Here is a 25,100-nt window from a genome sequence, read left to right as displayed (position 1 = left end):
CTATGCGCCCTTTACGCCAAGCGTGTCTATTTCATCTGAAAGCAGAAGATGCCTTGTGTATTTGTTCAGCATGTGATGTGAAGATTACAATAACCAGTACTCTAAGAAATATATAGATAATGACAACATACATTGAAAATACAGAAAGAGGCAATACATGCAGCCCATGGCAAGTCTTGTATAGCTAATGCAAAAAAAAAAAAAAAGATGTTTTTCTAAAAAGGTGTTGCATGAACTATAATGATTATAACCTAATATATACATGTGTATATTTTTGCCTCCTTCCCCCAGTTAAAAGAAAAGTAAAGCCAATAATTCTCAACTATAATATATAGACATCCTAATATAGAAAACATTGATATTACATTGGTACTATAGCTAAATATAGACTAATCAAAGTTATCCAGGTCTAAATAGGTTCTGTAAGTAATTCAATGGTCTGTATTAGCTGTAGTTAGCAATATTAAAGCCCAATTTAAACCAAAACTTTGTTGTAGATATGCATAGTGAGTTAGAACCTATGTCAGGTTTTTATTACTATTTACATTCCCATTGGGGAGATTTTTCCTCACGTTGTCTCAGTGCCACCTTCTAACACTCATCGCACTCTGACACACAATTTGTCACCAGGACAGGAAAATCTCAGCTAGTGTGACAAGGATAGCAATGAGAATCTGACAGGTTCTCACCTTCCCCACTCTATAAAATGTATGTGTCTCTGTTGGAGATGTTTAATATTACATTTTGTCCTAGTGATGGGGATCAGGAAGTGTTTGGGGAAAAAAACTCTCCAAAGTGAACTCACTGGAGCAAAAATGTGTCGCGTAGAAAGTAGTGAGTGCACTAATCTTAAATAGGGAGGCAGCATCAGACGATTCAAAAGGAGGAATCACACTTTCCATTTTGTAGCAAGTAAGTGCTTTTCCTTCTCAGGTTATGAATAATAATAAAAAAAAAAGACACCGATTTCTCAAACACATTGGTTTTAATTCTGCTGTTGTGAATAAATGAAGACTATATTTTATCCAATAGAGAGACTGTTTTTTCCTTCTGAATCCCATGGCACTGCTTCTCTGTTTAGAGTTGTGCACCCACTACCTTCTTAGGCTGGCCATATGCTGTCTGCATTTCTGCCAGTACCTAATGAACTGGCTGGAATTGGCATGATGGGTGGCCCTGTCGGCCCCCTCCACCCAACATTCTTCAATTGTGAAATTAAAGAAGCTTGGTGAAAAATTGCCAGCTGAATAGCTGTTCAGTTATTTTGACAGCTGCTGACTGTGGCTGTCAGAATGCCATAGCCCAGGAGGGAGAATTGTTCACACTGTATAGCATAGATGGAGGAATCTATTAGATTTATTTTTTTAATCTGTGTGGCTATCCTTCCATAAAGCTGCCCGCACATGGATCAGTTTGTTTCAATCATCCAACGGGCTGATTGAAAAAAAACTGAATTCCCCCATCCACACGGGGAGGTGAATAGAGGAATCACTGTGTTTATTGCATTCTGAGAGTTGGGGACTCCTTTACTGCCAGAATACACTAATCAGCACTGCACTCAATTGGCTTCAGCACTGATTGAACAAAAATTTTCCAGCAAGCCCGTTCTTGAGAAATCGATCATTAGATTGACTTCTCACAAGTAGGAATGGCCATAGATAGATTGAAATTCAGCAAATCTCTGCTTAATCAGCCAAATTTTGATCCATTTATGGCAAGATTTAGTCTTGAGGAGAGCTTGGTCTGACTGTGACTGACCTGCAAACATTTTAGATCTGTACCCATAGATGTTCTTTCTCTACAAGTAATAAATACCTAATATGTTTGTATATACAGTAAAACCTTGGATTACGAGCATAATTCATTCCGGAAATGTATTTTGTAATCCAAAGCACTCTTATATTAAAGCGAATTTCCCCATAAGAAATAATGATAACTCAGATTTGTTCCACAACCATTTATTCATAAGCCCTTCAGTTTATAGTCCATATAAAAGGATTATAGCAATGGCAGCCTACACAAGGGGATTAAGCAAAATCCAGCAGGAGCTAGTGTATATAAAAGAAGAGAGACGCCTCTAAGTGTAGCAGTATGATTACATTTAATAAAGGTTCAACATTTAGCAACTCACATGGTTGATGATTAAATGGGCACATCTAAGTATGCAGGCATCCAGGGTAAAGCTGTCCACATAGACCGTCCTCCTCATGGCCGGCTCTCACCGCTGTCAGTCTGCAATCGTGACTGGGAAGACTACCCTGCAGTAGAGCAATCTGAAAGCGAGGCTTGAAGCTCTCGTGGAGCGCAGCATGGAAGGAATGACTTCAATGGCGGTGCAAAGGATGGTCTATGTTGGACAGCCTCCCCCCGAATACCTGCATACTTAGATGTGCCTGTTTTAATCATCAACCATGTAAGTTGCTAAATATTGTAACTTCATTAAATGGAACCATATTGCTACACTTAGAGGCACTTCTCCTTTTTTATACTCCATTGTAACATGACGCTTCTTGTATATGAAGACATCGCTTGTTTAACAAGTCAAAATTTATAAAAAAAAATGTTGCTTGTCTTGGAAACGCTCTCAAGCCAAGTTACTCTAAATCCAAGGTTTTACTGTATTTGGGATTACTTATTAATGTTGTTTTTTTTTTTTTTTTTTTTTTTTTTTTTACAATTGAAGACAGGGCATGGAAAAGTCTGTTTAAACAGATACCATTTCTACCCCTCTTTGACACCCTCCATGACAACTGTGCTACTATAGTGTGCAAGTCATTTTTTATGGTTTAGCCATAGAGTATAACACTTGAATAATTAGCATTTTTGTCAAAATGCATTTCAAAGCTAGTTAACTTTAAAAGATCTTCCTTATGTACTATATTTGCACTTGTACCATCATAGATCTTTTGCTGGACACTAAACAAGTATAGTATGTTGGTTTGCTGTATCATCACTTTCTTGTCCTGGAATATAAAATCTTCAGTGTATACCCTCTTTGACTTATTGACTTTATCTTGCTTTCTGCCCAGGGAAGTCAAGAGATTATATTGTTCAGATATAGTGGGCACATCAGTTAAATAACAGATAAGCATGTTTTAAATTGGCTATGCACTCTAAACCAGCTTTTTAAAGGTTGGGCTTGATTTTAAGCAGTTGGCTATTATCACTGGAAAAATTAGGCTCACACGTGAAAAATGTATACTGCCACTTGGGGTCAGAATTAATACCAATCTGCTTACATATAAACCGGTTTTCTGTCTGTGTGATTTATGCTTTTCAGGTTAGAAAAGCAGAAAAGTATTTAATCAGATCACATAGGACATAAGGACACTCTAGACCGGGCAGGTTATACAGTGAATTAGATTAATGCACAATATTAACAGAATTATCTTATAGGTACCTCTCAGCGCTTCTATGTCTCCGGTCCGTCTGCACGCCTCCAACCCTAACCTCTGTGCCGATGAGGAGTTCCAGAATCCTCCAAGTCATGTAGCCGATGCCCTGGAATTTGCATCTGACTATACCAAACTGCAGGAAGAGTTTTGCTTATTAGCACAGAAAGGTATTGCTCTTATAATTTGGCTTTGTAAAACCATTAAAGATCTACATTTGAAGCTATTTCATTGAAACCCGGGTTGTGGTTCTTCATAGTTGTGTTTCAAGGCCAATATTGTACTGTGCTAAAAAAAAGACCCTGGCCCATTTAGGGTGAATTGACCCATACCAGTACCTCATTATCATTGTCCACCTGTGAGTAGTTATAGGAGGGGTCCCTTTATATTGCAGTTTTAGCAGAGGAATCTGAAGCTAGGAAACTTCCATGTAAGGAGTGAGTATGCCCTATGGTTCTGAGAAGTGGGATTTATCTTTTCTATGAATGGCGTAGGACCCACTGAAAATGGGGTACTATAACGCAGTGGTGGGCTTGAGCACAATATGGCCATATGGTGTGACTAAATGCCAATATTTACTTATTAACCACTTTACCACCGGAGGATTTTGCTGTCTTACGTCTGGACCACTTTTTGCGATTCGGCATTGTGCGACTTTAACTGACAATTGCGCGGTCATGCAATGCCGTACCCAAACGAAATTTACGTCCTTTTTTTTCCCACAAATAGAGCTTTCTTTTGGTGCTATTTCATCACCTGTGAGATTTTTACTTTTTGCGCTATAAACAAAAAAAGAGCGACAATTTTGAAAAAATAACAATATTTTTCACATTTTTTTATATGAAATTCCCCCCCCCCCCCCCCCCCAAAAAATGTAAAAATCTAAATTTTTTACCATTTTAGGCCAATTTGTTTTCTGCTACATATTTTTGGTAAAAAAAATCGCAATAAGCGTATTTTGATTGGTTTGCGCAAAAGTTATTGCGTTTACGATCTAAGGGAAAGATTTCTGTCGTTTTTGGTGTTTTTTTTTTAACGAGTAATGGCGGCGATCTGCTTTTTTTTTGCGGGACTGCGACATTGCAGGGGACTGATCGGACCCTTGACTGACATTTTTGACACTTTTGGGGGTACCAGTGACATTACTACAGTAATCAGTGCTATAAATATGCACTGTTACTGTAAAAATGACACTGGCAGGGAAGGGGTTAATTTCTATTGGTGATCAAGGGGTTAATGTATGCCTGGTGCTTACTGACGTGTGTGGGGGGAGGGAACTATGTGACACAGGGACAGATCGCATGTTCAGCTACGCTGAACCCTGCAATCTGACCCTGCCTGTAACTTAGGAGATCCGCCCACTTGTGTTTACACAAGCGGGCAGATCTCCACACTCGATTCCCCGACGATCGGGGAAGAGCAGCAGCGATCGCCGCCGCTCCTCCCCTGGCCCAACTCCCGCTGTGACTGAAAAAGCGGGAGCGAGCCTCCAGCGGCGCGTGTGCGCGCGCCGCCGAGAGAGGGGAATGTCTGGCGACGTAGGTCTACATCGCCAGATGTTATCGCGCCACTTTGCCGCAGTAGAGCTCTAGTGAGCAGCGGCAAAGTGGTTAAGAGCAGGTGTTTTTAAGTAGCCTTGCAAGATTTGAAAGCAACATTTTTTTTTGCGTATGTGTGCGCTATTCTTTATGGTTTAATTTGAAAGAGTTTGTGTACAGCCCACACTTGGCCACCTTCTAATTACATCTTCAGCATTTCCCTAGCCCTCCTTTTTCTGTGGCCACAGATACAAAAAAAAAAAAACGGTGTTTCTGGGTGTGGAGGAGCATGTGACCTCCTCCCATAAATATGCACTATTCCCAATGCACAGGTTCCTGTAAAGATGGCTGTGTATCTAAGTGGGTACTGAAGTGACCACCAGCTGGAACCGTGAATCGTCAGAGATGTCACCAGCACACCTGGATCTCCAAAAGGGGTCCAAAGCTACATTCAATGACATTCCATTCATATTCATGCCAATTGTTAGGCCCAAGCACTGTCACATGATTGAGGTGGTGGTATTACTGCTACCCCAATGCTCCGACACTGGGTGTTTTGGTGGTGGCAGCAACTGAGGACAGAACGGCAGGGGATTGCTAGAGAAGTTTGTATACGGTGGTTGGGATGGGCTTTTAACAGGTGATGTGCACCCTGAATGGTCAAGAAATATGCATATTATTTCTAAATTCACATTCACAAATTTCAACATAAAGCCTTCCTTGGCCATTGAGAGGAGTGGAAACTTGAAGTGTAAGCAGATCCCTGTTATATCCAGCTACATTTTTACTAAAAAATTGCTTAAAGCCCAATTCAAATAAACTGTTTGTGTAAATTTGCTAAAATACATTTCAGATGTTTTAAAACAAAAGGTGTACAAAGTCTTCCAGTTCTGTAAATAACAGTCACAGTCTGAGGAAAAAACCCTGTGTCCGCTAGCATGCTTCAGAGTGGGATTTTTTCTCTTTTGTGTTCAAGCTGTGGTCTCTCGGCAGAGATCTGCTATGGCCCCTGCTGGCTCACTGCAGAGCTATACATCCAACCCAGTAGGGGGCACGTTGGACCTCTGCAATGAGACCACTGTTTTGCTACAGAAGGTAAGGGTCCTACTCTGCAGCTGCTGGCAGGCTTTTCTACAGCTCAGGCTGTTTTAGAAAGCAAATGGTAAAACTTTGTACACCCTTTTCTACTGATACACATGGAATCTGTCAATTAAGGAGAAGGTTCAGTTGGGCTTTAAAGATGCTTTATCACCCCCCCCCCCCCCAATAAAAAAAAATGCTTGTTGCACGTGTAAAGTACAGGAGCCCATAGTTGCCTGCGCATACCAAAAGCAGCTCTCCTTGTCCCTACTATGGTCGAAAGCCTGGCTGTTCTTAATGGGCACAGGTCTTACACTTGCCCACCACCTCCCATCCCACCACATACCCACTGGCCCATTACATTGAAGTGAGCGGATATCACATAAAACCGACACACATAGCAATTACTTTTTTTTTTCTTTAGTAGAGTTGGGGAAAGGCTAGAACCCTTTTCAGCTCTTTGTTGCTACCATTGTCCCTAATTTGAGATTTGTCCCTCACTTCCCTTTCTTGTCAACGATATTGTGACTAAAAGAGGAAGAGGGGAAATCTTCCAAACAAGACTTTAGGCAGCAAGTCTAAAGCAAGGTTCTAACTGTATCCAGGGGAGATTGAATGAGTATAGCAGCCTTCGGATGATTTTATTTTTTTACATGTGCTGATTGATCTTTCCTTTTCTTTTTGCCCAAGCTGGAGTTGGGCCTTAAATCTCTCAGTAGCAAAGATATATGTATGTAAACCCTGACAACGAACATTCTTTTTTTGGCTCACTTTTGGCTTGCTAAACCTACCATTGAACATGTTTTGTTATGTCTGTTTGATAAATGCTGTTGATCCTGCCAGAAATCCAGTGAGTGCATAACTTAGTTTTGATTATGCTGAGTTATCTGAAGCAGTATTCTGTCCTGCCCAGGTTACCTCTATGAACTACAAAACACCTTCCTTATGTTAAAAAGATTAAGAAAGGGGGCGCTCTGTATTCCTAACACACTTTCTGTCCTGGGGTGACAGCATTGTATTTCCATATACAGTATACAGGAAGAATGAGTGATTGCCTTTACACTAGGGCAGGAAGAGTGTTGCAGGCAGGATAACCAGTTGAAAAAGAAAACTATTGCAGTCACCAGAGCTAAGTATTGGTAATTAAAAAAACATTTTTTTGGGGTTTAGGTACACTTTTACCACTTTACGACTGCCCACTGTAGATATACTGCAGCAGGGCTGCTGCTCTGCTCCAGATCTCGTACCTAGTAGGTGATCCGATACTTCCCGGGTCTGGGGCACGCACATGCACCACCAGTGACGTGCTCCTGCTGTAAACACACAGGGGGAGCCCAGCAGCCGGTATTGTGGCCTTGATGTCTGCTGGCATCTGCCGATTGTTGAGTACAGAAGCAAAACGGCTTTCTGCTTATGTAAACAAGGCAGGTCGCTGTCCTGTCAGAAGGGAAGGCATTGATCCTGTGTTCCTGTAAAGCAAGAACCTGGATCAATGCCTTCCCATAGTAAAAGCACCTCCCCCACAGTAACCAAGCACAGGCTAGGCACAGTTAACCATTTGATTGCCCCTGATGACCCCTTCCCAGCCAGTTTCATTAGTACAGCGACAGTGCATATTTTTTTAGCACTGGTCACTGTATTCGTGTCACTGGTCCCCAAAAGGTGTCAAAAGTGTTAGTGTCCGATTTGTCTGCCGCAATATCGCAGTCCTGCTATAAGTCACTAATTGCTGCCATTACTAGTATAAAAAATAAATAATATCCCGTAGTTTGTAGATGCTATAACTTTTGCACAAACCAATCCATGTACACTTATTGTGATTTTTTTTTTTTTTTTGCCAAAAATATGTAGCAGAATACATATTGGCCTAAATTGATGAAGAAAGTAGTAGATTTATTTATTTTTTTTTATTATTGGGTATGCTTTATAGCAGAAAGTAAAAAATATATATATATTTTTTTATTTTTCAAAATTATTTTTATTTTTTTTTATATCGCATTAAATAAAAACTGCAGAGGTGATCTAATACCACCAAAAGAAAGCGCTATTTGTGGGGGAAAAGGACGTACATTTTATTTGGGTATAGCATCGCACAACTGCGCAATTGTCAGTTAAAGTAATGCAGTGCCGTGTTGCAAAAAATGGCCTGGTCATGAAGGGGGTACATGTTCCGAAGCAGAAATGGTTAATCACATACGTAGCCCTAGGCTTAGGAAGTTATTTTTTTTTTTTTAACAGCATCTACCAAAAACCGCAACATGAGTTTTAGGTGGACTAACCTTTTAAAGAACGATCTAACCTTTCCTTTAGTAAATCCCCACAGCCCATGGTTCAGTCTAACTAGGAAATATTTACCTTTTTTCCCAAACCAGCAATCTTGGTCAGTTTCTCTTCATACCCCTCATGCATGCTACAGCCATATTCATTCCTATGGGTAAACCTTACTTAAGGTAAGGTAGCCTCTGGCCGTAACTTGAAGTATGTAACTGGGACTTTGTCAGAGGCAAGATGGTTTTATCAGGGGGGTGAAGGTATGTATTATCCCAGGTAAACTGTGAATCACAAACAATTGCCATCATTTATTTTTTATTGGATATACTTTTTCACTTTTTTTCATCTATTCTTGCACCTCAGGGCTGCTAATGTCCTCCAGCCTGTTGTTGTCCAAATGCAATGGCTCTAGCTTCAGCTGCACCTTATTGCTCACGAACAGTTTTATTGATCGTAACAACGGTGAACAATGCCCGTGCCACGTGGTTCAGTATGGCTACTTATAGTCTCCTTCCCCAGTGGTGTATGTGACAATGCAGGAGCACAGTTAGGAGACAGGGGTCATCTCATCACAGGAATAGCCTGATTAAGGACCTTCATGGCAGGATCACCAGTTATTTTTTTAATTAAAGCTGCATTGAAGAAGATTGAAAACATTTACAATTAAAGTACATTAGCATAGCTTGAAATTGTAGTGATTGCATTAACTGACAATATCTGTACAACATGTACAAAAATTAAATATGTTTTAAATTAATTATTTTAAATTCTAAGTTTGGCTTTCCAAGCGTGCCTTACATATTTTTACTTGAAAAGCATGATGAGGCTCGTCATTCCACAACAGCTGGAGAGCCGTAGGTCATGTGTTAGATCTGAATAAGCAGAGATTGCAGCATTAAACAAGTTTTTATCAAGTGAAAGCAGGGGAAAAGTGTACATCGTGTTGTGTACCCCTCCCTAGCTGTAGAGGAGTCAGATCTGTCATGTCTTACTAACATTTTTGCATTTTTTTTAGTCCATTCTCTCCTGAAATCCGCCTACAACACAATTGCCATTGAGAAGGAAAAGATGAAGCAGATGGTTTCTGATCAGGATTACAGCAGCCACAATACACAGCTCGCACGCCTCAGACAGTCCCTTTCTCAGGTACGTTTTATCTTAAGTTACAAGAAACCTTTCCACATCGCTGCCAGGGAGCGTAATTAGTAGGACCTCTTTTACACATCCACCATCTGCTGTGTGCAAAAGATGACATGATTCGGCTTTAAATTAAAAGATGTAATCATGGACTATCTGGTGATATAACCAAACTCCGCAAACATTAATTGATCTAAAGTTTCCTGTTAGCCATGGGATTTAAATTGGAAAAAAAAAGGAGATTCGGTAGAAGCTGATAAAATGCTAGAAGCATGTTTCAAATTTCATTATGAACTAAAATGATTCTTTCAATTAGAAAATGTCAAATGCAATGAAAACCTACAAAATGCATCAGTTAGATTTTATTTTTCTGAAATAAGATCATTTAGGCCCCTTTCACACATAGTCACATGGGCTGCTTAGATGTGATAGGGAGGACATGCTCAAGGAAGAAATACACTGAAAACTGAGCATGTGCACTAGCTGCCCAAAAACTGCAGTGGGGACATGGACTGTGGAGGAAGATGGAGAATAGCAGGATCAATCAGGCTCTTTTCAGAATACAGAAAATGAATCCCATAGTGACTGAGTGAAAATGAACAGCATGTAGTTTTTAATGGTGTGGTTTTAATGAGACTTTAATCACTACTCTGAAAACAGTCTTAAATCCTTAAAGCTATCCATTTACAAACTGAATTTTCTAAGCCTATAGACTTTACCTCACACAAAGTGAGTCTGTCTTTGGTATCATAACGTAAATGTAACTATATTAATCAATAAAGTAAAGGTATAGTCTAATATATTAACAGAGCAGTTAAAACTGATAAACTCTAAAACTGCCACCGGTAGGTCCAAGTTCAGGTCCTGGAGGTGTGGGGTTTACTTGTTCTTGGTCAAAGTTCAAACTACATATCAGTAGGTGCAATTTTTGAGAGAGGAAAACTTTAATTTGTTTTTTTTTTTTTTTTTTTCTTAAAATCTAGATTAGGAAGGTTAAGAAATCCTGGGTAAATTAGTGTGTCTAAACAAAACATGTAGTTTTTAGGGAATAACGACCCTACTGCAGCATTTGTGTGGTGCTTAAATCAAACCTTTCAGCTATGCTAAACTTTGGCTCCACTTTCCCAACTTTAAGAATATGCCCAACACCCAAACTAAGCCCACGCACCTGTCACCTTATGAATCGCCTTACTAATCACCTACAGTAGCAAATCTGGCTTATAGGCATACTTGTACATTGAAAAAAAAGAAAAAAAAAGTGTTGAATTAAACATGATTTGATTCCGTGTTGTTTTTTGTAAAATTTTCATGAACATATTGAAGAGATTGATGTAAATGAAGGTTTGTACCATTTAAAAATGTTGTGTTTTTTTTTTTAAGGGTGGGGGGAGGGGAGGGGAGGATTTTTTATAAAAATGCATTTATACTTAGTGAACACATGCGGCCACTGAAAAATGTAAGCCTCCCAGAGCAAAATATCCCACTCTTCACAATCAAGCCTTATTCATGTCCTCAGTTTTCAGCAGCACCTATATTTGTGAGCAACTATTTTTAAGGATGAAGTACATGAAGGGCAAAATTAGAACCAAAATATCTGATGAGTACCTTGAAAATTCATTGAGAATCGCTAATACATCCATCGAACCACATATTGATGCGTCAAATAATGCATTTGTTTTATGTTGCTCTCTCTTACCTTTTATATTAAAAAATATTACTAAAAAATTTTACTCAGATACATAATCTATATTAGTGGTCGTTAACTTGGGCACCGGCCCGACTTTATCTGCTCATCAGCTATCCTCATTGTTCGTGTATTTTATGTGTGGTCCAAGACAATTCCTCTTCTTCCATTGTGGCAAGAGAAAGTCAAAACGTTTGACACCCCTGGTTTAAAGGAATTTTAAAAGAAAACAGACATCTTCAGGAGATTAAGGTTTTAAAACAGTAGTAAACTGCAGGTGGTGAAAAAAAAATTCCTTGCAAGGCAATGTCATAATGGGCTCGTATGCATAGCATACGAGCCCATTATGAGAAACTTACCTTAGAACAAAGCCCTCCAGCACCACACTGTCACTGGTGAGAGGGTTGACATCTTCACTGGTCTTCCTTCCGGGTTTGCAGCCTCCGGCTACATGAGTGGCTGGGGGCGCGATGACCTCACTCTCGTGCATGCACGTGGGAGCCGCCGTTTTACGGCACCAGATCTGAAGTTCCGGTACTGAGCCGGACCTTCAGAGCGCATGTGGCGGTGATATCACGGGCAACATGCACTCTGAATATCTCCTAAGCTATGCAAGTTTAGGAGATATTCATAGTACCTACAGATAAGCCTTATTATAGGCTTACCTGTAGGTACAATAGTGTAACAGAGTTTAATACCACTTTAAGTGACCTTACCTGGCCTAACACGTTTCAAGGCCAGCCATAGACAAAGCGGTTTTCTTTCCTGCAATCAAGAAAATTGCTCAATTCCCCCATCAACACAATCGGTGTTGATGGGGGAATCCCGTGGAGCCACCGGTTTCTCCCGGTGGGGGAAGCCATCCTTGCCAGGAAAACACAGTGATAACAGCCGCTAGCAATAATCGTCTATAAAATCTGACTGGCTGGTTGTACTGAAGTTTATCAATCGACCAACTAGGGTACATTCAGTCTGCCCATACATAGTTACATAGTAGTTAAGGTTGAATAAAGACAATATTCCATCCAGTTCAACCTGTGTAGGTGTGTGTTGTGTCAGTGGCGATAATCATTTCCCGTATCCCTGTATATTGTGTTCTTTGAGATGCACATCAAAGAGTCTTTTAAAAGTATCAATACTCCCGTTGATACCACCAATTGTGGAAGAAAGTTCCCCATTCTTACCGCCCTGACATAGAAAAACCCCATACGCAGCTTAAGGTTAAACCGCTTCTCCTCCAATCTCCTCTTACACTACCTGAGACTGATCATCATTGAGGTATTTGTAAATTGCTATCTTGTCCCCTCTCAGGCGTCTCTTCTCCAGCGAGAATAATTTTAGTCGCTCCTTGTGATTAAGGTCCTCCAATCCCCTAATAAGTTTTTTGTTGCCCTTCTTTGGACTCTCTCCAGCTCAAGCGCATCCCTTCTCAGAATTGTTGACCACAACCGGACAGAATACTTCAGATGTGGCCTGACCAGAGTTTTGTAAAGTGGCAGGATTATAGTTTTATCTCTGGAGTATATTGCCTTTTTATTTGTGTTAAGCTTATCAAGTCTTTCCTTGATTCCAGCCACTGTTAGTCACAGCAGTTTGTCCTGTGATGTGCTGCTAACCATACAGTCATGGTCAGTGTACCCCTCCTTTTCCTGTGTAAAAACCGAGGAGAAGAAAGCATTTAGTACAGTTGCCTTCTCTGTGTCATCTGTAACCATCCTCAATTCATCGTTTTTTATGTGTGCAATGTGCTCTGACCTCGCTTTTTTACTGTTAATATATCAAAAGAATTCCTTGGGATTTTTTTTTACTCTCCTCTGCTATGTGTATCTTGTATTTTTTTTAGCTGCCTTGATTTTATTCTTACCTTGATTCGAATCTCAGACGGCTCCTGTTGAACCGGCTGAGATTCAAACTTTCTATGGACAGCTTAAGGTAATGGCAGTGCTGTAGGGCTGGCAGCCCATAGTATCTGTAAGTTACTGCATTATCCTTCAGATTGATCCCTCTGGAGCCCTAGTGGATTCTAGGCCCCGGCTGTACATTGAATCTTGACTTCTGCCCAAATAAGGGTTATTCTGCACCTTCTGTCATTAAACTATGAAATACCAAAGCTTCTAATTCCCACTGAATTTCTAGCTTTTGACAGTTTAATAACTGAAAGCATGCCTTAATTCCATGAGATGCTGGGCATAAAGTAAACCCATGGCAAGGCTAAGGGCATTAAGTATTAATTTATTCTTTACAAGTAGCAAATGAGTTTTAAAATAAGCCCTCATTAAGTTCTGTAGCTACAGCCACTGTAAAGTAATCCATCATAAAATCCACGGCAGAAGCACTGAAGTCATTCAAGTCTGCTCTTGGCAGCTAGGCTCACTTCACTTCCATGTCCCCTCCTATTTGTTTAGGAAGGTTGAGAAGTCATTGCTGAGAAAAAGGAGTAAGATCAGCTGAGCCAGTGTAGTGTCACATCAGTGATCTTCAAGGGGGAATTGGATCACTGTGCCTGCAGTTATGGTCCATGAGGGCTTGATATAAAGAACATTTAGGCTAGGCTCACTAGCCCATGCTCTTGAAAGTGATCCTGCCTCTAAATGTCTGTTTTGTTTTTTGTGGTTTTTTTGGGTTTGTTTGCCAAGTGGATATTTACATGCGGTTTGTGGCGCGGTCATGTTAACTGAAATGGCCGAGTTTGACAATTGATGCCACCTATCACCTCAGCATGAGACTCTAAATTTTCCATGGCCACAGTATGTGAACATCCCATCTGGCTGTATTTTGGAATATTGGACTTTAGGTCAGCAGTTGTGGGCCGGAAAATCCACCTTTGTTTATGACCCCCTGCCCTACATACTAGTTGAGAATCTTTAAATATTTGAGTACCTGGTCAGAATTATGCTTTAATCTCAATATGAATAGAAGTTAAGCTCCAGGATACAGGCTGAACCTAGCATGCAGGTGCATTTAACAGTATTGCAGGATTTGATTTGAAGACTGTGACTAAGTTTAGATTGGTGTTTTAAACTGCTGATCCTCTGAAAAGTGATCCAAATTCAGATTAATTTAAAGAGGTGCCTGACAGGTGCTAAGAAGTTAGTATGAGACTTCCTCACTGCCTGTTTAAACCCTGTAATTGCTGCACTAATGTAAGGCAATGCACGTGGTTGTGGAGCATTTGTAGCACTTCATCATTCACTTGAATGGGTCAAGTTTAGTGGGCTTATTATCCCCTGAAAACTACATAAAGATTCCTTTTTTTGCATTGCAACCATGGCACGTTAACACCCTTGTTTGGACAGACTGGCTCCTGAATTCCTTATTAATTGTCCCCCCTTGACTTATGTAGACTTCTTTAATCAGTGCAGTTTTTTTCATAGTAGAAAACTTGCATACCAATGTGTGTTTTTGACAGATATATTAAAAATGTTAGGAAATCCTGGTAAATGACCTTATCTAAGCAAAATTTGACACAGCTTTTATTGCATACCATGTTCTACTTTCTGATTATAAACTCCCATGACACCATAGAAAGGATATGATCTGCTTTAATCTGCAGTATTTGTTATGCCACATTTGTGTAAGCACTGAAGGATACTAAATTTCTCTACATATGTACAAATATCCATCCCAGGCAGTCATTCCTAATACATCGAGGCAGACTCGGCTTACTGCTTACATTCAGAATATCAGAACAAAAATGACAAGGAGGAGTTCAAATATGCATTGACCATCACATTGCAATTTCTCTAAACTCAGCAGATTGGAAAGTCAGATATGATCTATCAAAACTGCTAAATAGACATTGGAAAAGTGTATTGAAGATTAACTCTACTTGTCAAAAGATTATTAACGTAATAACAAATGTTTATGCCATTTCCACTTGTGCTGTGCTAACTGGCTGCATAGTATAATGTGGATGACAACTCATTACGAAACCTGCATTTCTGCAGACCCTGTGCCACTGCCCACTGTATGACAGCTGGACATCTATAGCAGTTTTGGGGTAGTTACTCAAAAAAATGTAACTAGTTACTTCTGTAAATTGTAACGAGATTACTTTACTAGTTACTGCATTTGAAAAGTAACTTCACTACTTATTACTTTACTTTTTCCTCTTTCTTAATTGACCGTGTAGAAGAAGATACATGACACTCTTTCTGCATAGAGTTTATTGTATAAACACAGGCTTTGGGAAACATGAGAACAAAACCTGAAAAAACAGAATAAAACATAAAGTGCAACAAAAAGTCATAAACTTCACCCCTCTCTATTCTTCGAAATAACGATTGTATCGCACGGCTTGGGTAACGCAGGAAAGCGCGTTCCTATAGCCTAGTAAAGTAGTGTAGTTACCTCCTATAGCCTAGTAAAGTAGTGTAGTTGCCAATATTTGTATTGTAACTAGTTACGTTACTTCGTTACCAAAAAAAGTAATGTAGTTACTGTAAGCCGTTACTTTGTAACTCGTTACCCCCAACACTGATCTATAGAAAGTCACCACATTCAACTCTCTCCTTACAGAAAGTTGAACACCAGGTAGATATAAGGCAGCACATTAAGGAGTCTGTTTTTTTTTTTTTTTTTCATTCAACCAGCGGGTTGAGTGTGTGGATGGGGAAATCCTCCCTGGCGAGTTCTAGTATTGGAGCAGGAAAAATTTGACAAGGTGGTTGTACAGAAGTCAATTGATCGATTTCTGTACAACAACAGTGCCCATTTATGGATCAAAATTCATCCGGTCCCTGCTGAACCAGCTGAATTTCGATCCACTCTGACTGAAAGATGGAGAAACCATCAGGGGAGCTGTATGCAAATTTGCTGACAGGTGGAGAGTTAGCAAATGGATGACCTCCCAATCCTATTTAATCTTTCACTGGCCACTGACTTGGGGTGGGAAGTCACCATTGCATTCCTGAAATGTAACTGAGAAAGCAGTTTCATCTGCCTGGCTGTGCTGTGTGGCAGGACTGTGTGTAAATCTCAGGCTTAAATGGACAGAAATACAAATCCTTTGGTAGACAAAACAACTCCCTTTTGTGTATTTCAACTCTGTACTTAGATGTTTTCCTGAAGTTTAGCTTTAACTAGGCTTAACACCCAACCTTTTTAGTTTTTGGATAATGAAGTACTTTTACAATTTATCTGAAGGAAAATCATTTGATCGTTTTTCTTGCAGGCCCTGAACCAAAATTCTGAACTGCGAACCCGTTTGAACAGAATACATACAGAGTCTGTCATCTCTGACCAAGTTGTTAGTGTTAACATTATAGCAAGTCCGGATGAGGTAATTATTTTAAAAATTTTGCATTCTGGATATAAACAACCAGGAAAGCTGTAAAGAGGATTTACACTTTAAAATATGTGTTAGCCTATAAAGTTTTTAAACATTTGACTTCAACATGGTGTTTGCTTTTAAGCCAGAAAACGTTGTTCTTCTCTAGGTTTTTTGTTGTTTTTATTTTTATTAAGAATTATTTTTACAGACTCCTGACTTTTGGGCCAATCATTACCGTGCCCTCATTGAAGAGAGGCATAGTAGTGGATGCTTAGCCCAGGAATCAGGTCAACAAGATGACAAAACCATAGCAAACGGAGGAGTATTTTCTGGGGCATAATGTTTAAAGCCTTTAAAGTTATTGTAAAGTCTTTGTTTAACTAAAAAACAAACCTATTATGCTTGCTCTGTGCAGTGGTTGTGCATAGAGCAGCCCGGATCCTCTTCTTCTCGAGGCCCTCTTCGGAGCTCCTGGCCCCTCCCTCCTGTTGAGTGCCCCCACAGCAAGCAGCTTGCTATGGGGACACCAGAGCCGAGCTGCAGTTTCCTGTGTCTATTCAGACACGGAGCCCCGGCCTTACAGCTGGCGAAAAGAGCTTTTGCCATATTTCTCCTTTTAGTTGTTTAGGCTGGTGGGGTCCAGAGAGAGCAGGGATGTCCACTCTTTTTGACCTTCCTGGGCCACATTGGAAGAAAGGGAATTGTCTTGGGCCAAACAAAAACACACTATCAAGGATAGCTGATAAGAAGAAAAAGTCAGGCAGATCACAAGTTAACGATCACTGATCTAGATAATGTACCTATCTGAGTAATACAACTTCATTTTTTGTAATATTTGTTTATTCTAAAAGTAACAGAGGGCAACGTAAAACTAGTGCAATATTTTATACAGTTTTTTTTTTTTTTTATAAACTACTGCATCAATATTTGGTTCAATGGCTGTAGTAGCAATCCTCATTGAACTCTCAAGGTGCTCCGTAGATATTTTGGTTCTAATTTTGCCCTTCGTGTGCTTCTTACTTGAAAATAGTTGCTCACAAATCTAGGTGCTGCTGAAAACTGAGGACATGAAAAAGGCGTGATTGTGAAGAGTGAGATATTTTGCTTTGGAAAGATAAAACCTATAAAAGTCTAGTAAAGATACACTGTTAGATTTTTCTTTGGCCACATGTGTTTGCTAATTGTAAATGCATTTTTTCAAATACTTAAAAAAAAAAAAATCAACATTTCTCTTTCGTTCATCTATGGACACAGCGCTCCATAAATCCTAACTACTAGGTTATATTTCCTTCTCCAGGAGTAGGATTAGGCAGAACAAAAAACACCTGGCTACGCCCACGGGCCATCCTCAGCTTGGTATATAACCCCCCCTCTCTGCTCTAGGTAATCAGTTTTATCAGTTTTAATCTGTTTAGTCAGGAGCAAGGACCTAGGCTCCCAGGTGGTTCTAGCAATTTTTTTCTCCTTCCTTACGTTTTTTTTTGTTTTTTCTCTCGGGAGATCTACAATCAACTGCTTTGAGTGCATGCCAGTGAGTGCATGCAAACCGCAGCTACGTGCTGGGTCGGCCGCGACATAGCCTCGTGGACAGAGGCTGGCCCGCGAGTTAAATGTCTCACAGGGTCGCATACGACCGGGCTTGGATCTGAGTCACAGAGGTGTCTGGAATGTTACAATAGAAAGGTAAGCACAGTCCCCCCTCATTCCTTTTGGCGGTTTTTTGGGGTGGACGTGGGTAACCTCCAGGGACAGTCGGACCTGCCTGCAGGTTCCCCCCTCCCATCCTTAAATCCCTCAGTGAGCTTCCCCCACTCCCTTTCCCCCCTGTCTGGACCTGGAGTCTCGTGCCACGGTAAGGCCAGTTTCATTCTCGGCTCAGGCTTCTTCCGCAGTTCTGCGAGGAATAAAGAGCGAGGATCTTCCAATCATCCTGGTGGCCATAAACGTCCCTTGGCAGCTTCCTCTCAGAGAAGATCAGTTGTCCCAAGGGCTAATCTACCATCCTGCTTTACAGTCACTGGTTTCAATGGCTTAGCTATTGAAAGCCAGGTACTGAGGGATAGAGGTTTGTCTGGATCAGTGATCCCTACTATGGTGAAAGCGAGGAAGTTGTCTTCCAGCAAGATATACCATTGTACGTGAAAAGCATACATTTCTTGGTGTGAGTCGGTTCGCGCTCATCCTCAATCCTTTTCTGTGGCTCAGATCTTAACCTTTCTTCAATGGGGCGTTGATCAAAAGTTGATCAAGAAAAAGGGCGAGGTGTCTGCCTTGGCATTCTTCTTTCAGCGACCCCTAGCCACACACTCTTTAGTTCGTACCTTCATTAAGAGGGTTCAACCTGTGTCTCCACCTGTACAGTCTCTTTTGCCGCCATGGGATTTAAATTTAGTGCTTTTTGTTCTCCAGAAACCTCCATTTGAGAATATTCGGGAGATTCCCTTGTCTACGTTATCCCAGAAGGTGACATTCTTGGTGGATATTACCCAGGCCTGCAGGGTATCAGAATTGGTGACATTATACTGTCGCAGTCTCTATTTGGTGGTCCATAGTGATAAAGTGGTTCTTCGTCCCTGTCCATCATTCCTGCCCAAAGTTGTCTGACTTCCATTTGAATGAGGACATTGTGTTTCCTTCCTTGTGTCCCAAGCCGGCTCATCCCAAGGAATTTGGTTTGCATACCTTGGATGGGGTTCATGCAATTTGGGTGTATCTGGCAGCTACTAAGTCCTTTTTGGAGGTCAGCGTCTGTTTGTGGTTACAGACGGACCAAGAAAAGGGCTGGCCGCTTCTTCAGCTACCATCTCCAGATGGATCAGACAGACGGTGACTCGGGCCTATTCCATTAAAGCTCAGGTTCCACCTTTCCCTCATGGTCACTGTGCATTCTACTCGGGCGCTGAGTGTTTCTTGGGCCTTCAGTCATCGGGCATCAATATCGCAAGTTTGCAAGGCGGACACTTGGTCGTCGGTGCACACCTTCACAAAATTCTATAAGGTGGATACTTCACCATCTGTGGATGCTTCTTTTTGCCACAAAGTTTTAAGCATGCTGCTGTTTAGGAGATGCTGTTCCCTCTTGAGGGTTGTTTTTCTTTAAACCTATATTTTTTCAGATGGGAGCTCCTGTGACCCGTTTAAGGCTTCTGTGTCCTGGTTAAGAGCACTTATGTTTAGCCTTGGGTTATTTACCACACCCCTCATTTTCCTTTTGCCACTGCTTTTGGACGTTCCAGTAGTTATGATTTATGAAGCGCTGTGTCCGTCGATGAACGAAGGAGAAAATGGGATTTTAGTACTTACTGTAAAATCCATTTCTCTGAATTCGTTGAACACAGCAACCACCCCTCTTTGGAGTTCTGATATTGTAATACTGCTTGCTACTAAACTGATTACCTAGAGCAGAGAGGGGGGTTATATACCAAGCTGAGGACGGCCCATGGGCGTAGCCTGGTGTTTTTTGATCTGCCTAGTCCTAATCCTGGAGGAGGCAATATAACCCAGTAGTTATGATTCATGGAGCGCTTTGTAAGTCGATGAACTCAGAGAAATGTATTTTACGGGAAGTACAAAATTCCAATTTTTTTTAGGTAGGTTTATGATTTTGTGTTCAGCCGCATTCATAGCCCTCTTGGATCACAGGTTGAACACCCCTGCTTTAGAAGGTGCCAGTAGAGAGGGAGAAATTGAAGATATGAGTGAAAGAGGGTGACTGTAGTAGTTATAAGGGACTGGGTCCACAGGACAGGTGGTTAGGCAGGCGCCTGACAAAAGTGTGGTGACCTCTTCTGTAGTAGCAGGGTCAAAAGAGGAAAGTATCAAATGTGGTGTTAGACGCGGTATGTTAAGTAGGGTAGATATCTGTACAATTGAAATGTCCAATTGCATCAATCTTGTTTTTGATGCGATTGTCAATCTCCTGTGCATTGAATAAGTTAGTTGGTGAAGGTTATGGGGATCTAGGTAGAGAAGAGCCACCGAGGACTGGATTTGAGAGTATTCATGAGAGTGAGGAAATTGGTTGGTTTGGCAGCATGGAGGCAGGAATTGTACTTTAGGAGGGCAAATTTGTACAGGATGAAGTCTTGCAGGTATTTCGTTTTCCCCTATAGTCACTGAAGAGCATGGCTACATCTCCCTAGGTTTCTGGTGTTGTCAGTTTGCCAAGGTTGTAGTGGTCAGGGCCTGATTGTTTAGTTAGAAGAGAGAATGCATCAAGTGAGAATGATAGTGAACTATTGTAGACAGATGTGGCCATGTTAGGGCAGGATGGGAAAGATGCCACACACAAACACTGCAAAACCGGGCTGGGACAAGGTAATCTGACACTCAGGGCAAAGATGCCAAAATGTGCCCCACCCCATTCCTGATGTGCAAGCTTACGGGATCCTATGCTTAGCAGTTACTTGCGTATCAAAATCACTGTGCAGCTCCTGATCTGTCAGTTAGGTTTTGCATTGACTATGGAGGGCTCAGTTTTAATACTGGGCACATGCTTGTGTTGTCTCTCTTTAACCACTCCCCGCAAACCGACGTACCTATACTTTGGCTTGAGGAAGTGGTTGTACCAGGGTGATGCCTGCAGCTAGAGGCATCACCCGGTACTGTTTTTTAGAGCTGGCGGTCGGCTTTTTAGATAACAACTGCAGCCGCTCAGCCATTTTCCAAGGAAGCGGGATGGGACGCGCCCCCCCCCCACCTTCCACTGCTCTGCTTGGGTCTCCCGTCCCACCGGGAGACCTGAGCCACCAGCCAGCATGTCCGCTGACTGACCAGAGTCCCGAACGAAACCGGATTCGGCTTTGATCGGGTCCCTGATGAAGTAACCCGAAAGTGACGTCATCTGGTTTACTCGGCTGCCAATAGCGCCGATTTAAAAAAAATTGGCAGTATTCAAAAAACGCAGATTTTGTTGTTTTGAATACTTTTAAGTGCAGTGCAGGGGTTTGGGGTTTTTAAGACCCCAGATCCTTTCAAAAAGAGTACATGTCACTGCCTATTACTGTTAAAGGGATGTTTACATCACTTTTGACAGAAATAAAAGTTATCAGATTTTTTTGTTTAAAGGAACAGGGAAAAAAATAAAATTAAATAGGGGAAAAAAAAAAAAAATTTAAAGCACCCCTGCCGTCTCTCTGTGTTCACGCACCAAAAAAAACGCATATGTAAGTCACGCCCACAAATGTAAAAGGTGTTCAAATCACATATGCGATCGTCAAAGCAAGAGCAATAATTTTAGCAAAAGACCTCCTCTGTAACTCTAAACTGGTAACCATTAAAACTTTTAAAGCATCGCCTATGGAGATTTTTTAAGCATTGTAGTTTGTCGCCATTTCACGAGTGTGCGAAATTTTAGACCGTAACAAGTTGGGTATCTATTTACTCGGCGTGACCATCTTTCACAATATACAAAATTGGACTAACTTTACTATTTAGTTTTTTTTTTTTTTAATTCACTGAAGTGTATTTTTTCCCAAAAAAAACAAATTGTGTTTGAAAGACCACTTCACGAATACCGTGTGACATAAAATATTGCAACAACCCCCATTTTATTCTCCAGAGTCTTTGCTAAATATATATATATATATATATATATATATATATATATATATATAATGTTTGGGGGTTCTAAGTAATTTTCTAGCAGAAAATGGTTATTTTACCTTGTAAACAACATGTGTCAGAAATAGGCTTAGTGCTTAAGTGGTTACATTTCAAAAGTTTGCTATTTACAACAATGTTTGAGGTTAGATTCACACCATGTGCAGTAGGACTGTTTTGGGCAAGGGAGAGAGAACACAGCCCACACTGCCTCCTGGGACTCACCTCCTCGCTTTGCCACTCCCATGGCTGGACTGACAAGAGTAGTGATGTTGCTGTCACTACTTCTGTCAGCCTGGTAATAGAAGGTAGACTCCCCCATCCCTACAATAAACAAATGCACCCAGTGCAGCTGCCCCTCACGCTCACCCTTTGTTTCGGCCCTACCGCCAAAAACCCCACACAGCGCACACTGACAGGCTACAGACTCAGCTGTGGCCCACAGCATAAGATGGACTGCACCCTGATGTCCAGCAAGACAGATAGAGGTATATTTAAAAAAAAAAATAATAATAATCCATCTCTGATGTATAATTTACCTTGAATTTCCTTACAGCTTCATTTGCAGTGTCATAGTGGTAGTTTGGGAACTATATTATTTTCCCCATACAATGTGGTACACGTTTCAATTCTTTTTTAATATAGTTTCTTCTCCATAACAATGAAGTAGTTGACATCTTGCTTCAAAGCAGCATAACTACAAGGAGTTGGTCATCTTATTAAGACTGCAGAATTTTGAAAAGCAGATGTCCCTAAGCAATATTGACAAAATAATTGCAGTATCATTGTTGGTGTGATTGTTCTGTGATACTAATTGGGTTACTAGAAAAAAAGCTGCCTGGGAGATTTTCTCCTGAGCTGAGTAGGGAAATGCTCTGCAGTAATTAGTCTGGATCATTATCTCTGAAATTGTTAGGATTGTCTTTGAACAAGTAATAAACGTTATCATTCTAAACTCTAGTGGATAGATTCGTAGATATTCACTAGAGATAAACATCATACAAATACATGTTTACCTAATATGTGCAAGGTAATATATACTACCTGCTCTGGCAAAAGCACGTTGGACCGGTTGCTTTAATAGCAATGTTTAAAGGATAAGTTCATTTTTTAGAAAAATAAATAAATACAAGTAAAAAAAAAATGTGCATTTATTTATTTATTTATTTATTGGAGCCTGTCAAGCATTGCACCAGTTTTCCAGCAGATCCCTGGGGAAGATTCCCTGCTAGCTGTCAGATCGGGAGGTGCAGGGGCCGGTCCGTTCTTAACACGAATATGGGTGTAACATGTTACGAAAGGTGAACTTATCCTTTAAAAAAAAAAAATCTGTTCTGCCATCCCTGTACAATCGTGGCAAAATTGCACCGCTTTTGGGCTGCCATTGGAAATGACGGGAATCACATGGGCATCATGCGATTTGCTGTGATTCAGGATCTGCGATCTGGGACGCCAACATGTGAACGGAGCCTTAAGATCCTCAAAAATCACAATAAAAAGTTGGAAGAATATGTAAATACTTTTATAATTGTAACAGAACTGCGACCCACACTGTGTTTGTGGGCTTCCGTCAGTATACCACTTCCTCCAGTCTTGAACATAGCTATCAATATTCTAGCCGCCCCCATACAAAGCTAGCTGACAATTTAGCTTGTATAAGTTCTGAAATCAACTCCTTTATTGAACAGTCTGATACAATTTATACACACATGAGGACATCCCCCTCCTGATCAAATTACCCCACCAGGTCACGTGCTTGATTACATTATCCTATGCAAAGGAAATTGTATACAGAAATATAATTAACATATCTAAGGAACAACCAACACAAACAGTATACTATTTCCACTCAGCAACTAACAGACGACAGTGATTCAATCAACCTGAGCCAATTAGCAGACTGCCATCCTCGAGCTCATTAAATACAATATACATTAGCATAAGTGTAAACACAGAACCCATTGTAGATAACGGGTGAGTAAATCAGCATATTCAACAATGTGTGGAAGACAGGTGGTTGAGCTGATATTAGCATCTGCTTTGAGGCTGACTGTGTGAAGCAGTCTTCATATGTTTCTTGAGATATATGGTTGATAAATATTACTGTCCCATTTGAAGTAATCCAAACCATATTCTCAGTGTCCATAAGTACCTGTCTTTCACTCCCAGTGACCATCAGTACTGTCATAATAATAAAAGTATAATATGCTTATTAGAGTACGCATGTACATGTTGGTAAACCGTAAGTAGATTGATAAATGTAGCAACGTAAACAAGAATAAAGGATACAGTCAATTTTTGTGTTCCATTTTTTAGGAACAACCTCTACATTAGACAAGGAAATATCTTAAAAGAAAAGAGAAGAAACTCTATGCAGTTACCAAATAGACGCTTTCTAAAATTCTCAAAGAAAATGCACATTAACCAATTGTTACTTCATTGTTTAGAAAAGGATGCCCGCTTCAGTGCTATGGTTTTCTATGCATAGAAGAACTATGATAACAGACTTTGGGCCGATAGGGGCATTTTAGCACCATGTCCCACCAAAAAGTTAGATTACCCCATATTTGCCATACTTGTGACTTTCAGGGTGCTCAAATAATCTTCTACAATGACTTTATTACAAAATACAAATTGGGCAATTTGTTTACAGACATTTTGTAAATCCATTAGACCTCCTCATTGACCACAAGCCCTGCGAGATAACCCATTTATTCCTTCTGAGGTACTAAGTTGGTCCCAGGTTCCTTGTCTGGGCATTTGGAGAGACGTTACCACTATGCAAGAGATGATACATCTTATTGGGCTTTTATATTTAAACACTGAGTGAAAACTGCTCCCCCTCCACTTATATACTATATATAGCTTGAAATGCTGACAAAATCCTAATACTATTTATTATATAACATGGAAGGTGGGCTTTAGAATGAATGTTGTTTCGTACTTTTGTATTTGTAAGAAATTTTCTTGGTGAAAAAATAGTTTCAGGAACAATGACTTCTTAACAATGATTTCTCTGTCGCTCATTGACAGACGCAGTCCTCTTGATTAATAACACATTGGGTTATACTGCCCTCTACAGGAGTAGGACACTAGACGGAAGGAAAACGTTCTGGCCACACCTT

General features: G+C 40.5%; 1 protein-coding gene across 1 annotated transcript in view; it reads left to right on the top strand.

Moving 5' to 3' along the window:
- Window positions 1–25,100, top strand: part of OSBPL6 (oxysterol binding protein like 6) — a gene marked incomplete at its 3' end in the record, with an annotated part of 388,621 nt that overhangs the window by 294,256 nt on the left and 69,265 nt on the right. The window contains exons 11-13 of the mRNA XM_082261776.1: window positions 3,397–3,562; window positions 9,297–9,427; window positions 16,276–16,383. Coding sequence (XP_082117902.1) covers window positions 3,397–3,562; window positions 9,297–9,427; window positions 16,276–16,383 — 405 coding nt within the window. The remainder of the gene's footprint in view (window positions 1–3,396; window positions 3,563–9,296; window positions 9,428–16,275; window positions 16,384–25,100) is intronic.

The sequence above is a fragment of the Pelophylax lessonae genome (assembly GCF_965119305.1).
Source record: "Pelophylax lessonae genome assembly, chromosome: 6".
Classification (NCBI taxonomy): Eukaryota; Metazoa; Chordata; class Amphibia; order Anura; family Ranidae; genus Pelophylax; species Pelophylax lessonae.
Note: the sequence above shows the minus strand (reverse complement) of the source record. Positions and strands in the feature narration are given on the sequence as shown.